Source organism: Xenopus tropicalis, chromosome 2, assembly GCF_000004195.4.
Source record: "Xenopus tropicalis strain Nigerian chromosome 2, UCB_Xtro_10.0, whole genome shotgun sequence".
In the NCBI taxonomy this organism is placed as follows: domain Eukaryota; kingdom Metazoa; phylum Chordata; class Amphibia; order Anura; family Pipidae; genus Xenopus; species Xenopus tropicalis.
The window spans coordinates 135,501,229-135,518,270 of NC_030678.2; the positions used below are offsets into that span (position 1 = coordinate 135,501,229).

The window sequence follows — 17,042 nt, forward strand, 5'->3', positions numbered from 1 at the left end:
CATCACTTCCCAGCATGCCACAGCCAGCTCTAGGCTGGATATTGTAATTCTGCAAGACTTGCAGGCATGCATATCCCTTAATTGTAAAATTGTTATTCTCTTAGATGGGGCCCTTAAGTTCCCAGGGCCCCTACATCTCTTAACTTCAGTAGTGGTTATAAAAAATAGAATGTGGGCTACAGCTTAGCTGTATTATCTGATAAACATGAACCTATACATATAATGCAATCTCTGCAGCCCGGTAGCACACGTCTGCATCTGTATCTATGGAATGTGTGTTACATTCACCACAGCTTCTCCAAACTCTGTATTGTGGAACATATTTAACAAAAGGCTGGTGGTGTGTCACATGAGAACCTTGTTTAATGCCTTGCAAGTATAAAGTACTGATTCATCACTGTCAGAAATACCTCACTGCTCCATGAATCAGCCCCACAGGCTCAAACAGCATGAACTGATCACTCATGAATAGATCTCATTGAGCCAGAGCAGCAGCCTGATGCTCGCTGGAATGAAGCCCCTGGGATTGGTTAGAGCTCTGGTACAGAGCTAGGAAAGATTTTGGTCCATAGACCTCCAGGCTTTATATAAAAGCTAACATTAAAGTATAAGAGGCACTGAACACATGCAGGTTCCCTCCCAACACACTTTAGTCTTGTCTAGCCAAAACATTTGTAACGTGCTGCCTTGCAGCTGTTGTTGATGAACTACAAGCCACAGTCATTGAAAAACAAGAATTAAAGGCCCACAGGCTGAATACACTAGTTATGTTTTTCATCAATCCCTGTTTGATGGCTGTTAGTAGTGAAAAGCCAGGTGTTTATAACACACCTGTTATCTTAGCATCAGAATATGATATTACATATTTAATGCCAAATGGAGGATTTCCTCGGGCAATAGAGGGAGGGAGAGAGAATCAATCAATCAACAAGTTTAACATGTGAGAGACAGCGCTGCTAAGCCTCAATATTGTACAAATATCAACCAATATATACATATTTAGTTTTATTTCAAGCAAATATCAGGAGATGCCATTATGACTGTTCTGCTTAACCCTCTATAGGTCACTATAGGTCTCAAAGGTAAGGAAAATGACATGTGCATGGCGTAAGCAACCAATCCTAAAATTATGGACAGCACTCCAGCCTCCAATTTTCTTATAATAAAATGTCATGTTGTACAGTACTGCTGTACTGGACTGTGCCAATTATGTGAATAAAGGTTTTTTATTATAAGAAGATTAGAGGTTGGAGTGCTGTCCATAGCTTCAGGATTCACAGTGGGACATGCACCCAGTAAAAATGCGCCTGGTTTGGTGCTGCTGCCCACATTGTGACAATAAAGGCTTTTTAAATTCGAACAGAAGAAGCTCCAAACACTCCGGACTTCAAAGATTAAAATTCCATCTTTATTAATCCATTAAAATACGAGTGCCTAACGCGTTTCGTGCGCATGCGCACTTAATCATAGGCATGTGGAATTTGGAATTATTCCCTTGGCTACGGGTTCAGGGCCCTGAGCACCCGGACCATTTTGGGACTCGGGTGAGTGAATTTGACTGTTATTCACGGGCTTTGGCTTGGCTCTTAACATTTGTGCTAGGTTCGGGGTGTTCACACCTGGACCTCATTGTTTGACTTGGTACGAATTTTATCGTTTATATTTTATGTTTCAGTTTTTCATTTTCACTAAATAGATTTTTGAGTTTTGAATTTAATCAATTTTTGTATTTGGGGATTAATAAAGGCTTTTTAATGAATTATGACAGAGTGCTGCCTATAATCATTTGTTGCTGACTACCAGCAAGTTTACTGGTGTAAGCAACCAGCCAATAAGATTCTACCCAAACAGAAGGGCAGAGTGATTCTAAAAAGGGTGGGCTCATTAATCAACATTTGGCAAATTTGAACCTCGACAATCACCTTACTTCAGGTATTGCTGAAAACATGGCTGCCATGATTCCAGTGGTAATTTCTGGTTTCAGCCAACTTGTGACCAATTCCAATTTGTTCATTAAGAGCGAACCTGCAGCAATTTTATCCACAAAGAGCATTCTACAAAAGGCAGAGTGATAAAAACAACTGCCTAAAATGAGAACAAAAGTAGGAAAAGTGCTGCAGAACATATACTTATTTGTACACATACATCAGACTAAGGCTGCTTCACCCAATAAACCAGCTTTCACACAAAAAGCAAAATGTTTGTTTAAATTTTAGGATTAGTTCTCTAGAAAAAAAAAAAATAATAATATTTTACCAAAAAGGCCCCCAAGGAACATATGTCTAATTAAAATAATAATAAAACAGACACAAAATATTTCTCTAAAATTGGACTGTGAGCTGGAAAAGACTGTTCATTGTAAGGAGTCATATTTTTAGTTTTCTTCCATGAATAAGCGAAGCCACAAGAATGTTCTTCTTTTCCAGTACAGCCGACTGCGCATGCCTCACAATACAATCCTCTTAAAGCATTCTAGGATTAGGCTAAACCGCTTCTTTGTGGAAGGAAACAAAATCACTGGGCTATTTATTCCTTTATTACTGACCAGCTAAATCAAGGATTGACAACCTGTAGCCCTACAATGTGAGCTGACTGCCCATCCCTGAGCTCTCTATACAGCATACATACCTGGGTGTACATACAAGAATGCATACAGCCAGCAGTGGTGCATTGTGTATATGGCAAGTAGGCTGTCTCTCTTGTAGTTGCACATTCCTTTATGGACTGCCTTTACAGAACAATGAAAGAGTCATTGCAAAATATAACTTTATCCAATCAAACCGCCAAACCCACCAGACGGTCCTACATCACTTGACTGTAGGGCAGCGGTTCTCAACCTGTGGGTCGAGACCCTTTCACAGGGTCGCCAAAAGACCATCAGAAAATACATATTTCCGATGGTCTTAGGAATAATTTTATGGTTGGGGGTCACCACAACATGAGGAACTGTATTAAAGGGTCGCAGCATTAGGAAGGTTGAGAACCACTGCTGTAGGGATGTAAACCTGTTCATGTGTATTTACCAACTTTAAACTGCAATGCTTGTTGCTTCCAGTTCTTATGGAATAGAAGGGCAAAAAATGCATTATTTCAGTATGTCAGCTAACAAACAAGGCCTGAGAAATACAGTGCCTTATATCTAGGAGACAGCATCTGGCTGATTTCACCTGCTAATCCACATTGCTATAGAGTGGAGTTGACAGGAGGAAAAGGCTTAGCCTACTTTACTTGTCATATGCAATAAAGCCCAAAAGCAGAGCATGTGGAGTGTCTGGGCTTTGAAGACAACAGGGGCATATGGCCATGTTAAAAAAAGACAACTGGGTTAAATAGAACAAATGTTGATGTTTAAGCCCAGTGACACAATTTCCCATAAATGCTATGTACTGTAATGCTTGGGCACAGTAAGAAGCATTTCATTGCTCTGCCATTATATTACTCAATTAACAAAAGAATGAAGTCTGACCCATATCTGAATGTCAAGACTTTTCTGCACAGATTTTCTGCAGATAACTGATTTGGCCCATGAAGTAGGTGCCTCAGTGTAAGATCAGAGCCAAGATTAGATGGAATGTTGGTGAAATGTACAGAAACTGCACAGATAAGCACAAAGCTGGGAGAGCACAGAGGGAAAGGTTTACTTTACAGTATCTTCAAAAATTCCTAAGGCTAATGCCCCATGAAGAGATTAGTTGCCCACATAAAATTTATGCTACCACAGGCGACTTATCTCTGCAAAATGCCTTTCCACCAGCAAAAAAGTGATTCCCCAGTGGAAATGCATACACAAAGTTGTCTGCAGGAGGAAACTTGTGCAAAAAAGAAGCAACGCATATGACTTTCCACTGCCGATTCTCTTTGTAGCTAGTGGAAAGGCATTTTGAAGAGATAAGTCATCTGCAGTAGCAGAGATTTATAGCGGGCAACTAATCTCTTCATGGGGCATTAGCCTAAGGGTGCTGCATCTGCATAGATATTTTACATTAAGCTTCCTAAATATCTTTTAAAAAGTACTGATGGACTAGTTTAATAAAATAATGGGAATTTTATATATTCACAAATGGCAACTTTCAGGACTTTCTCTCCAGTTCAAGTTGGTTAGTATGAACTTAGAGAAAAGGCTCATTTAAGAATCAGAAGTGCAGTTGTGCTGTGCAGTCAACACATAAATGGATGCCATTTGTTAAAGGTATTAAAGTCTAACACCACTCCTTGCACTTCTGCATAGCTGCCTTATGTGTTACTGGGTCTGTCCAGCCTCCTCGTAAGAACTGTTCCTATTGACACAGAGGAACCCTGAAGCTACCACCTTAAGGCTAAGGACCCACGGAGCAGGTTAGTCGCCCATGATAGATCTCTGCTATCGCAGATGACTAACCACTACAAAATGCCTTTCCACCGGCAACAATGGTAGTCTCCAGTGTTAAGGCCATCGCATGGCTTCGTTATTCTGAAGTTGCACAAAGCTTCCTCCTGCAGGCAACTTCACGCAACCTCAGAATGACAAAGTGAGTGGCCTGCATATATTAATGCAGTGAGCTCACAACTAAAGAATGTAACACATACATTATTTTGATGCTGATAAGCGGTGATCGCAACATCCAAACATCAAAGATTTTCAGCAAAATTGTGTCCAAGCTGCATAGAAGGCATGTGCAACCATGCTCATTTTGATGCATCAGCCACAAATGTGTCAGGCACATCACCAACCTTGCGCCCATTAACTGTTGGGGGAAATGCCACAAAGTTGTCAAAAAACACAACTTCAGCCCCCCAAAAAAAAGCCCTCCAAAAGTTCAGAGGGATTATGGCAGACAGATCACACAAAAGGGCTGATTCACTAAAGGTCGATAAAGCTTATTGCATGCTTTTTTGCGTTAAAAAGCATGCGATAATTTAGTCCCGATACATCAAAGTCATTTTGCATGCGTTAAGACGCATATAAAGCAACGCACTATCGCAATGCTTTATTTACCTCGCATTGCGTTAATTCTTGCACAGAAATAATACTAACGCATGATTCACAAACACATATGAAGCGTTAAATGCGCTAAATATTGCATTAGTCTGTGTGAATATTAACACCTACTTGGGGCAGGCGGTACTTAAAGAAAATTGCAGTTTGTGAGCTTTTGCCAACACAACATGGACTTTGCAGTGGGATTTTTTCAAGTATGTGATCATCCTAGAGTGATGCAGCCTCCAGTTTTCAGGGAAATGGTAATTTTCAGAACAGTAGTTTTCCGAAAGTAATGGTAACGTGCGTAAAATCGTGCGCTAATATAGCAAGGGGCAAAATATATCGCGCGCAGCAGGAATTAACACAAGAAAAACGATCATCGTGAGTTAAATAACGCAAATAACATCGCGTCTTAATTATGACACCTGTCCTTTTTGTGAATCGAGCGTTAAGTCGCAAAATTTTTAACACATGCTAGAATTAGCGCTCGTTTTATCGCCCTTTAGTGAATCAACCCCAAATTATCTGGATTTAATGCAACAGACTCAAAAATGGAAGAAAGTCTGCAGTTAAAGGCCACATTTTCTTCAAAATTAAAAATGGGTAATACAGTGATTTCATTTTTCAATACAAAACATGGAAATTATAAGTAACTGGGCACACATAGCTACACTAACAAGTAAACAATATATTGTACGATTCACTTTTTGGAACACAGGTCCTGGTTTACTAAGGGGGAGCAACCATGTGGATACCTGAAAGTGATTTTGAGGCTGCTCAAAAAACCTTAAAGGCTAAACTCTACTCTTGATCAGAAGTCAGATGGCATGTTTTGTACCATTCGAATGTCTATGTACTTCAGTAAGAAAAAAAAGTCTCAGATACCACCAGATATTAGACACAGATGAAGACGCAGCATGTAGCGTTCCTTTCCCACAGGTGTGTTGTGTTGGATGGCAGAAGTTTCCATGTACTTAACACATCATATTTTTGTATCAGTCCCATCATATTTTGATCCACGCGGCTGCATCAGACTTTTAAGATGCATTTTGTTGATCCAACACCATCCTACAAAAGCTCCCATAGAGTTTAGCCCTAATGCACTGCACATAACTGTTCAACAAGGGCAGGGAATGTTCCTATGCTTAAAACTGTATCTGATGCTATGTTGCAAGCTGTCATGTAACCCTCATAACTATTAATTTAAAGGTAATTATTACTTTACTGCACCCAAAAGAATTTGCAACCATTATTGCTGGCACAGACTGGCAGTTATACAGCATAACTGTGCATAAGAATATGAGCCCCACGATTCCACTTTGTAATAGAAGGGCATGTAGACACAAAGCACCTCGTGCAGGTTTATGACTAGATTAGAGAAGTAGATTAGAGAACAGTACCCAAAGGGGAATACTAAGGAACATGTTACACTGTCTGTAATTAACAAAGCGTCCAGTTACAGACCACCACCAGTTTATTAAGTGAAGAGGATAAAACATCACTGAGCCAGCCATCCTACCAGTGGTGACCGTGCCATGCAGCACCTCATTATTAGCAGAAAGATCCAAGGAGGAAATCCCAAGATTTCCACCAACACCAGTAAAAACTGGCAACATGGTGCACCACCAAGTCACCAGGCCAGAGGTTGTGACTAAAAAAAAAAAAATTATATTTTGTTAGCAGTTCAATAGGGGAACTAGAAATCCTGAATCCCAGTGGTATTATAGATATAATATAGTACAGGTATTAGATCCCTTATCCGGAAACCCGTTATCCAGAAAGTTCCGAATTACGGAAAAACCATCTCCCACTATATTGTTTGTTTAAACAGGATTATATGAAAACTGCCATATTTCAGAGCTTTCTGCATTAATGAAAACAGAAAAATATAAATCTGCAGAAAGAAACAGTTGCTTCTTATTTATACACCAATAAAATAGTCAGCTGTTACCTGTATGACTTTGTTGTAGGAGTAACACTTAAAGGAGAAAGAAAGGTAAAAACTAAGTAAGCTTTATCAAAAAAGGTCTATGTGAGCCAAAAGCACTCACAGAAACGCTGCACTGACTTTTCTGTCAAAAGATTAGTTGTGTCTGTTTTCCTATGCCAGAGACACGCAGCTTTCTGTTCTCTGCTCTCTCTCCTGTTCCCCCCTCCCTCAAGAATGCTAAGAACTCACTCTCCCCCCCCCTTAGGAATGTGGATCTGAGTCAATCAGCAGAAAGCTGACTCATAGTGTAACTAACTGAGCATGTTCACTTGGTCTGGGTGTCTGTGGAGTGAGGCATTATGGGAACTTTCTTTACACAGCTAAGCATTTTTTCTTCCTGTTTGGCTTCTGCTTATCTGAACGGGAGAAATATGGGGAGAATTAAGGGCACTATTGAGACAACTGAAGGTATGCCTGCAGCTTGAGATTAACTCTTTATTAGCCTTTCCTTCTCCTTTAAGGGACCTAGCTCAGCAATCTCTAATTATTTAGTTAATTCTTCCCTGTAAAAATAAAAATATGTCCAAAATACAAGAAATGAATAAAAGACAAGTCTTCATAGGACTATAACTAAAGGGATATGGTAAAATGACATTAGGGAAAAACCCACTGTCACACAATCTCTGTGACCCAAGGGAATGGGGAACTGAAAACAAACTTGTGACAGGAATCTGTAATATGTTCCTGCTTTCTAAACTATGGTCTTGGAAAATTTAGGGGCGGAAGTCAGGAAGGTGGAGGGGGAGCGAGATTATTTGTGCAGGAAACCCTCTCTGCTGCACTCTGACTGAAGAGCAATACATAAGTAAGTTTCAGAAATCACATGAACAGGAATCTTAAAAGGGGTTATAAAGTAATATAGGCTAGTTTGTCTTGGTCTAGTAACCCATAGCAACAAGTCAGCACTCTTTACTGATGCAGTGCTGTTAGAGTAATGATAAACACCTATCTGTTTGCAACAGGACCTAGATTGGGTTGAACTTTTGCCAATTATATTTTTTCCTCTGTAACAAACTCTAATTAAATATAGAAGTATATCAAACTGTATTCATAGCAATGAATGATCATTTTCGCAAGACTCCACTGATGCTGAAGTAAAAAAAAATGCCTTGTTTTTAATAGGTTTTTCATAGTTATAAACTAGTAATAGGGACTCATATTAGCCAATCAGAAAATAGATCTGATCTGTCAAGAAGACAGAAAAATGAAAGCAAATAACTGACTGGTTGCCATAAGTTACAACAGCAGGGCAAACATGCTAAGTGTTAGAAACTGTCATTATTAAGTTTAAGATTTTTCTGGAAAAAAGGCTTTAGTTGGAGTTACAAAAGGAATAACTTTTACAAAAAAAATCAGATCTTTTATTAAGCTGGAAAAGCCATGTAAAACATGTTTCCATGATCCATAATATCCATAATAATATAATTGGTCAGGATATTGTTTCCTTAATGCACTAGGTCTATAAACCCATAACAATTAATCAGAACTAAAATATACTGGTCAAATTCTTGCTTCCTATGAGTTACTAGATTGTGCAAACTTTGCTACTTTAATTACTTTATATTATTTCAAATAATTTCTTATAAAGGCTCTTTGTGTTGTCATCTGTTATAATGTGTGCTTAATATGCACATATGACTCACTGAAACTTGTGTATTATAAAAAAAAAAAAAAAGTACCCTCTGCTTAGTCAACCTCTGTTCTAAAATTTGAAATCTGGTTTACCTATGCATTTAACCTGTAATAGGATACGGTAGACATAGACAATTTGCAGTTTAAATAAATTTGGTCATGGTTTTTGGATTATTTCGTTTTTTTGGACTGCAGCTCTCCAGTTTGGAATCAGCAGCTATCAGTTTGCTAGGGTCCCATGTACCAGGCAGTAGTGATGAAAAAACTCGACCCACACCCGACCCTAACCTGCCCACTCCCAACCCAAACCTTACCCCGATTCAGCTTCTGCCCTGTATTTATAGGCCCGAGCCCGCCCCACAATAATGTCACAAAAAAACCCACCAGCAACAAAAATGATGTTCCAAGGTCAGCCCGAACCCACGGTTAAACCCGCTGGTATCGGCCCGGCCCGCACATCACTACCAGGCAGTGGAACAGACTGGAACATGAATAGGAGAGTGTCTAAATACAAGAGCAGATCATTTTAAAGAGAACAAGGCTGTCATGTCTAATGTCACACAACTCTCAGATCTGTTGTGCTGTCCATATTGGTTTAAAAAAAGGCTGAGATAAAACACCTTCATCAAATGAATAATAAATTTATCAGACATAACATAAACAGAAGCAAGGCTACTAATACTGTAATCCTAATGTTAATGCATTGGGGTGAGCACCAACAAAGCAGGGACTACAGAGTATTTTGGATACAAGACTTCCAAACATTACCAAAAGGAATACTTAGTATTACTGTTCCCTTTCATTCATTACTTGTTTTCTACATAAAAACAAAATTTAAAAAAAAATACAAGCATTTTACACAAAGTAAGCTTCCTCTTTCTTGTTTCGGAATGATGCTTACTGCATTAAGTCATGGCACATATTGCAAACACTGAGGGGTAGGAGGCATAGGTCAGAATGACATACTCATATGGAAACAAATGAATAGAACTGGGGATAAATGACATGTACACAAGACATCAGACCTTTGCCTCCAACCTGATTTGTTGGCAGCCACCATCTTTGCCTGTGTAACTTCCATTTGCCAGCTTGGATGCTGCTGATGGCTGAGCAGGCAAACACCCAAGCTGACAATAAAAGTTGATCCATGGCTCTGGGCAAGTGCTCAAGTTCCTAGTCTTACTTTCAGCATTCAGTCAATATACTTTTAGCATGTCCTTTTTTTGTATTATGCGGACAATGGTATTCAATACAATTTCTGAACCATTAAAAATAGAAGACTAACTGCAAATTTTCGCATTAACATTATACTAGATGTTAGCTCAAAAAATAACAACCCTTTAACTTAAAAATGAAAAAGAATTTAAGTTTCATTTCACCTTTAAATATACAAAGGGACACACTAATGTTTAAGAGCAAAGCATTTCTTTTCCAAAGAAATATAAAACTTCTATAAGACCACATGCTGTGAAATTGCAGGGTGGGGATCTAAAACCAACCTTAAAAAGCATTACTTTATGGAGTTGGTGGTGGTTGCCTGAAATTGTCCGCTAGAAGTGGTCATGTGAGATGAAGAAGAAACAGTAGCTAGGCATGTGGCTAGTAAGAGAGCACATAAGTAGTCATATCTTATGATCAGGATAGACTTCACAACAGCTATATATATGCCAATAATGAAACCAAAGCACAAAAAAGTTCATTGTACAACTTCTAGGTGACTGTTACTCTAACAGACAGCAACTAAAAACTTTGGAACTGCATGGAGCATTTTTCAGATGGGCCAGCTTAATGAACTAATACATGGGGTAAGTACTTGAGTCTTGCCCATGAGTGAGTACTAAGAAAAGGCAAACTTCAACTAATATCATGTTTTCCATGAATACATTAACCAACAAATGTATATATTAAATGACAAACAGCACTAATCCAGACCTGCCTGACTTTTCAAATCGATTGTTTATCCATTTTAGAAGAAAATGGTCACAGTGAATAAAAAAAATCTGTGCCTGATGCTATGCACAGACAGTCATCATGTTATCTCTTTGAGCAGTTATGCCTGAATAGTCACAATGAGCCTAGATGCAGTGACTCCAACTACACCACATTGTCACCAATGCTGGTTATTCGGTTATATTTAAGAATGCCCCTGGGTTTTTCGGAGAAGCCAGGCCACACCCCAACAGGCAGAAAACAAAACATTGGTCCATTTATACCAGAAGCAGTGGTAGTGTGCCAGTGTCTGAAGAATGTTGGTTCCGGTCACTGTGCTTCTCTTTACGCAGATGGAGAGATTATAGGAGCATATAGATTACAAACTGGACCAACAAACTTGCTGTTGGTAAACTGTTGGGTTGATAAAGACAAGCAAGAATTCTACATTGTTATTTTGGTCACTGTTGTGACCAAACAGTTGTTGAGAAGAGTTTCCTAGTGCAGTGCTTTCTAACTTATTACATGTAGTAGGCCAATACATTTTCATACCGAATGTTTGAAGATTATATTAAAATTATACTGTTACACAATAAACTCTATGGAGCCCTAAACAGACTGGGGGCCATAAGAATAATTTGGAGCGCCACATCTGGCCCTACAGTCCGCCAGTTGAACAGCCATGCTCTAAAGCAGTTATTTCTGGACTACTTGGGTTCAAGTACTCCTTGGAGGACCAGTTTTGTTGAGACCACCATTTAGCTTACATAAAGGCAACAGCTATAGGGGGATATTGGAGTACTAGCCATTCAACTATAGTTCCAAGTATATCTAGGAAAGCAAATAAGTGTCCACCACAAATGTTACCCTAACTGCCCCCCTAGACCACTAAGAGCCAGCTAGAAGTTCAAATAGGCATCATTATACTTTTGATTAGAGCCCTCTAATACTATATTTTACTCTTTGCTTCTTGCTGGCACTATGTAGATAAATGATGATGAGGATTATTGCCACATCAAGCCCCAACCGGTTTTCAAACTAAGCACCCCCCGCCACTATTTGCGGACCCCCAAAAGGCCTAACCCCACAGTTTGCAATCCATAGCAACTCTTTAGAATGACTGCATCAGAAATGCTACTCTGCCACAGTCAATCATTCATATTTCACACAAAATATCCATCAATGTTATGCGAAGCCATGCAAGCTTGTACCATTTGTACATTTTTCAGCAGGTTATACAGGGCATAAGTAGATTATTTCCTTTGTTTTTCTTACCCTATTTAACTTGGATTTGTGTTGTGCATTATCTATTGTTTAGCAGTTTTTCCTGTATTCAGAGCACTCCACCCTTTGCCGTCTCCTCCCAGAATCTCACATGGGGAAACTCTTTGATACACATAAAAATGCCTCAAAACTTGTAGAGTTGTACCCTATGGCTTTGCACTGGACAATTATTTCAGCACAATATTATGTTTTCTGACAGCATAACCCCATCCAGTGTACAGGTTACTTGAATTTTCTTTTATTTTTAGGTAGTAAAAAAATGGGCATTTTGTAGCAGTTTCTTTCAACACCCTGTTTCCAAGGAGATAGGTTCAAGTGTGTAATAAAATAATTTGGCTCATGGCAAAGTCAAGATCGCCCAATGCTCAGACATCAGCAATTCTTGGAGATTATTGCTTTGATGTAGCCAGGTCTGTGACACTATGAAATTTAGATAACAATGATCAAACACTGCTAACCCAGGATTGTTTTCCAATAACGTGAATAGAAAATATTAAAGTTACCCTGAACATGTCCATTAGCACATGTACATTACCAGAGTCTGGTTCCTAGTAATTTGTAGCGTTTCCATTCAACAGACTAAAGCCAGCCATAAATTTAAAGATCCGCCAGGTTTGGAAAGAAGAGATCTTTCCCAATATGTCCATCTTGAGGTGGACGATATCTGGCTGATCGGATCATTTGGCCCTCGGAAGGAACGAAATGGCAGCTTTTATCAGCCCATGTTTGGCCACCTTGTTGTTTGGCTGATCAGATAAAAGTGCTGGGATCTGATAGGCAGATGGGAGATTCAAACTTTTCTGTACTGCAGCATTTGTTGGCTGCATATCTTTACTATGTGGGCCATGCTGTCTCTAACCACTCATTTAATAGTAAGAATATTAAAAAATATAAAAATTTTAAAAAATATTAAAATGATAATGATGTGCTGAACCCATCATCTTTGATGTTCACCAATTGATGCTTCATTCAGTTTGACATTCAGCCAAAAGCAATCTGATATTTTTAAATTCAAAAATACGTTGTATTCCTAAAACAATCATTTTTATCTTGAGATTGCAGAATGATGATGTTATCAGCAATTTGGTACGTTAAAGTCATAACATTTTTGCATTCCATAAAATAATAATGTAAATTCAACAGGGCTAATTGATGCTCCAAATAAGATGCTACAAAGCTTATATTACAAATATATACTGTGTGCCAGTATGTGCCAGTGTGCTCTATCCCACTAAAGCTTACTCTAGAAGTAAAAGCAGTCCAGTACTCCTGGGCAGAATTATATTGAAAAGTGGAGGCTGTCTTAACCTTGAAAGCCATAACCTAGCCCTTCAGCCAGCCATGGATAACCAGAATGCTGACATGCAATGACAGCAACAACTCAATGCTTTTCTACATCTCTGGACCTCTTCATTAAAATATTCATACAAATAATATGACATTAGATACATTTTATACATCATCATAAGTTTATATACATTTGCTCTGGTATAGCAAATGCTGGTATATTTCACTACACCTTAGTAAAATTAAACATAATTTGTGTTTTTCCTTGCCTAAGTGAAGCTTACAACATAAGTACTTACTGATATACACACACTCTGGTCAATTTTATTGGGAACCCGTGTGTGTGTAGGAGGAAGCTTGAGCACCTGTATAAGCGCAGGTAGAACATACATACTGCTTGCATAGAGTGTCCTGACTTGAATGACAGCTAGAGGTGGCCATGCTCAGGGAGAGTTAAGGTGAAGACACACAGAGCTACTAGTAGCAGCTACTTGTCACGACTACAAAATTAGACAATGCTGATCACTTACTGTTTTAGCAGAGGCAATTTTCAGTATTGTCTATGGCAGATTATTTTCTGGCATTTAGTTGCCGTGACAAGAAGCTGCTACTAAGTAGCCCTGTGTATCTTCACCTTTAGGGCTCTGGCACATGGGGAGATTAGTTTCCTCTCAGGGAAATCGCGGCGCCGCATATGCCATCCCACCGGCGATTTACATTTTTGCCGGTGGGACGGCATTTCGGGGAGATTAGTCGCGGGCGACTAATCTCCCCGTGTGCCAGAGCCCTTAGGCCAATCTGTCAGCTTTTCTACCTGTGTATGGCTACCTATGACATGGCCACTTCATATATGGACGATATATGGCAGAAATTGATAAGGCAGGTTTAAATATCCAATCAGGGGAAGAACTGCATTGGCTCGTTGATGCAATCACTATCCCAGCGGCCTGCATTCCCGTCATGTGATCTGACTGGTTCGCCGTCTGGGTTGCCACAAGTTGGGCATATGAGGGAAAGATCCACTGCTTTGGCTTTCAATGTAAGACTGCCTTAAGTACAGCAATGCAAGGCAGCTATTGTGAGAACTGCAGGGCATATCCATTAGGGTGTTATTTCCTATACTGGGCTGAAAGAAATCTGGGTTTCTGATGACAGCTACAGTAATGTGTCTCACACTCCATCCCCCCTTTTAGATTCTGAGATCTAAACAGCAAGGTCCTCTTTATGTCATTTATCAATCAGTATTTGTATGTAATCGGAATATTTTATGTATACTCCTTTCTATTGTCCAGTGCTATAAAATAACTAAGGTAAAATCAAGGACAAGGACTACATGGGGTGTTATACAAAGTCTGTACAGGGGATCAGTGTTCTGTTTATAGCTGGATATCCCAGCATGCACCCAAATAAACATGACAGAGCAATAGTCACCATCTTTATTATTAACATTCCAGCAGATGCTAAGATTGACAAGCCATGCTACAAAAGAGAGGGGCTTATGAATGCATTCAGTCTTCACATTCAGGTACCGAGATGACAAGATAAATAGAGCTAACCAGAAAGAGCTGAACCATAAGAATTAGCTGTGCGCTGGAGCTGCCCTATTACACGCCCCCTCCATAGAGTTAGGCTGAAATTCCTCAAATCCCCAAGAGACATCACAGTTCAGCAAGGAAAAAAAAGTCTCTGAACTAAAAAAAAAATATATAAAAATAACGGGATTTCCTACTGTGAATGTCTGTGAGCCATTGCAGGCTCAAATCTATAATCACAAAATGCAAGATTTACCCCTGCCCTGTGCTAATGTAACAGCGTAACCTGATCCAAGTTTAATCAAGACTAGGACGCCCAGATAAACCCCCACAGAGTGACTGAGAGAAACTGTATGGATTCAGGTTGTGCTCAGAGATGGGCACTATTGTAACAATAGAGAGTATACACCTTGTATAATCCGAATAAGTGCCAGCACATCCAGAAGGGAGAGATTTGTAACCCAACCCCAACCCACGCTTGCGAGAAGAAAGAAAAAGTGCTGCTGAACTGAATTGAGAGAGCAGGCAACATACTGATGGGGAGCCCATCCATCGGTAGATAGGGGCATAGAACTAACAGTACATGAGTGATCTAGCAGGGCCATGGTGTAGCTCAGGTATGAAACACTGTCAAGGTCCAGCAACTGCCAGTCTGGCACGCACATGCCCACTTAATGAGAGTGCTTTCCTTCTGTGCCATACCCTGGCTTCCTGGGGGAAGTCCCACTCATGTATATTACTTATATTACATTAAAGCCCCTTGGGCAAAAAATACAGCGAATATTCACTCTTACCCAGTGACACAGACCATATTTGCTTCCTTGTCAGGGGGCACACAGGCCTTGTGTGCTTAACTGCTCCATTTATACAATCTTCTTTAAGTAAAGAGGCTGAGTCAGAGGGGCACCTTAAACTGTAGCAACCAGAAACCCCCCTATGACGTGCACCCCATCTCATTAGTTATAGCCCCCATGCAGCAATACACAGCCAAAGGCCCGCCAGCTACTGCTGACCCAAAGTAAAACAGTTCCAGCTGGTTACAGAATGGGCATCTCTGCACTAACAAATCTTTTTCTGTGCCAGTGTGCAGTACATATTCCACTCAATAACACCCATAGGCAATTAGGCTGGGAGCTCTTACAGGAATGACTGTACTGATAGTTGGGGAAATTGGTAGAAGCAAATGGCATAAGCCAGGATTACTGCAAGGCAGTTCTGCTCTTTTTAGAGTGTAAGCTCTTGAGCACAGGGCCCTCCACCCTGTTGCTATATACAGTACAGCTAACTATGCGCAGTGAGTAGCACTTACTAACAAATTACAGCATAGTTGTGGGATAACGCTTACCCCCCCCCCCCCACTGGCGAAGCACATGACCTTTCTGCAACTTAATGGGGAGCAGGACACTTTTGAGCCATATTGGGGCACCTCCCGCAGTTTTACCCCTGTAAGGGGCACTTCTCACCGCAGGACACAGAGCAGAACTTACCAGGACCATGGCGAATCTTTCCTCCAACTCTCCCGGCTCCGGCATCGGGACTTTAAGCGGCAGCAGCGCGGTACCCGGGGGCCCCCCGGCGCTTTCCGCGTTCCCCATCCTCCCGGTACTCCGAGCCCGAAATATCGGGTGTCCCCCCCCTCCTCCAGTGCGCGTCCCCGCTACTCCAATACAAAGTCTCCGGGACCCATCCTTTGTACTAGCGAGTCCCGCCTCGCAGCCCACACTAAGCTCAGCTCCATTCACCCCTGCCTCACAAACGAGGCCCCGCCCCCTACTTCACTGTCCAATGGCTCCCAGCTACAGAATCCCTGCTCATACTAATTGTGGGACACTAAAGATTCCAAGCGCGCAACTCTCCCTCTGCTGGTTGCTCTCGGTGCTGCACACAGCCCCATAGATGTGAGCAAGGCAAGTAAGTGCAACTGTGCAGGCAGCGGTGTCAGTTACTTTTGTGGAGTTCTGTTCGGCGGGGCGTAAGCGGAGCCCAGCAGTGTGGATTTCACATATTGCACTGGCTGCGTGGGAGGTTCCAGTTAGTAAAACAACCAGCAGAGGGAGCTGGAACTGCACAATTCAAGTTAAACTGCCGACCTGCTGCAGTAATTGAGCAATTGCTGAACTGCAACTATAGTTCATCTCGTACGCCTTTGGCAGAACAGTGCAGCAGAGGGCTGCAATGAAATTCCATTGTTGGACAAATACTGGGAACTTATTGGTGAAGGGACTGAAGCTGTGGGATTGTGTGTATAGTAAGGCAGCATTGTTTTAGGGATTGTAATGTTGGGATATGTAGCAAGGCAAATTGCAACTGTGGGTTAATGTGTATAGTAAGGCAAGACTGTGTCATATATCATACCTTTAGGCATGACTGTGTAAGAGGAAGGGAATTTTACTGTTGGTTTCTTGGGGTGTCTAGCACTGATTTTCAG

General features: G+C 40.6%; 1 protein-coding gene across 7 annotated transcripts in view; it reads right to left on the reverse strand.

The window, feature by feature from the left end:
* The window catches only part of fmnl3 (formin like 3), a 75,037-nt gene extending 58,642 nt beyond the window's left edge, over window positions 1–16,395 (reverse strand). For 4 of the 7 annotated variants that reach the window (XM_031897144.1, XM_031897143.1, XM_004911842.4 and 1 more), the window contains exon 1: window positions 16,102–16,395. In XM_031897144.1, coding sequence (XP_031753004.1) covers window positions 16,102–16,209 — 108 coding nt within the window. In that variant the 5' untranslated portion in view covers window positions 16,210–16,395. The remainder of the gene's footprint in view (window positions 1–16,101) is intronic. The other 3 variants (XR_001169991.3, XM_002935118.5, XM_004911838.4) reach the window with 1 other exon arrangement.
* Window positions 16,396–17,042: the final 647 nt, after the last annotated feature.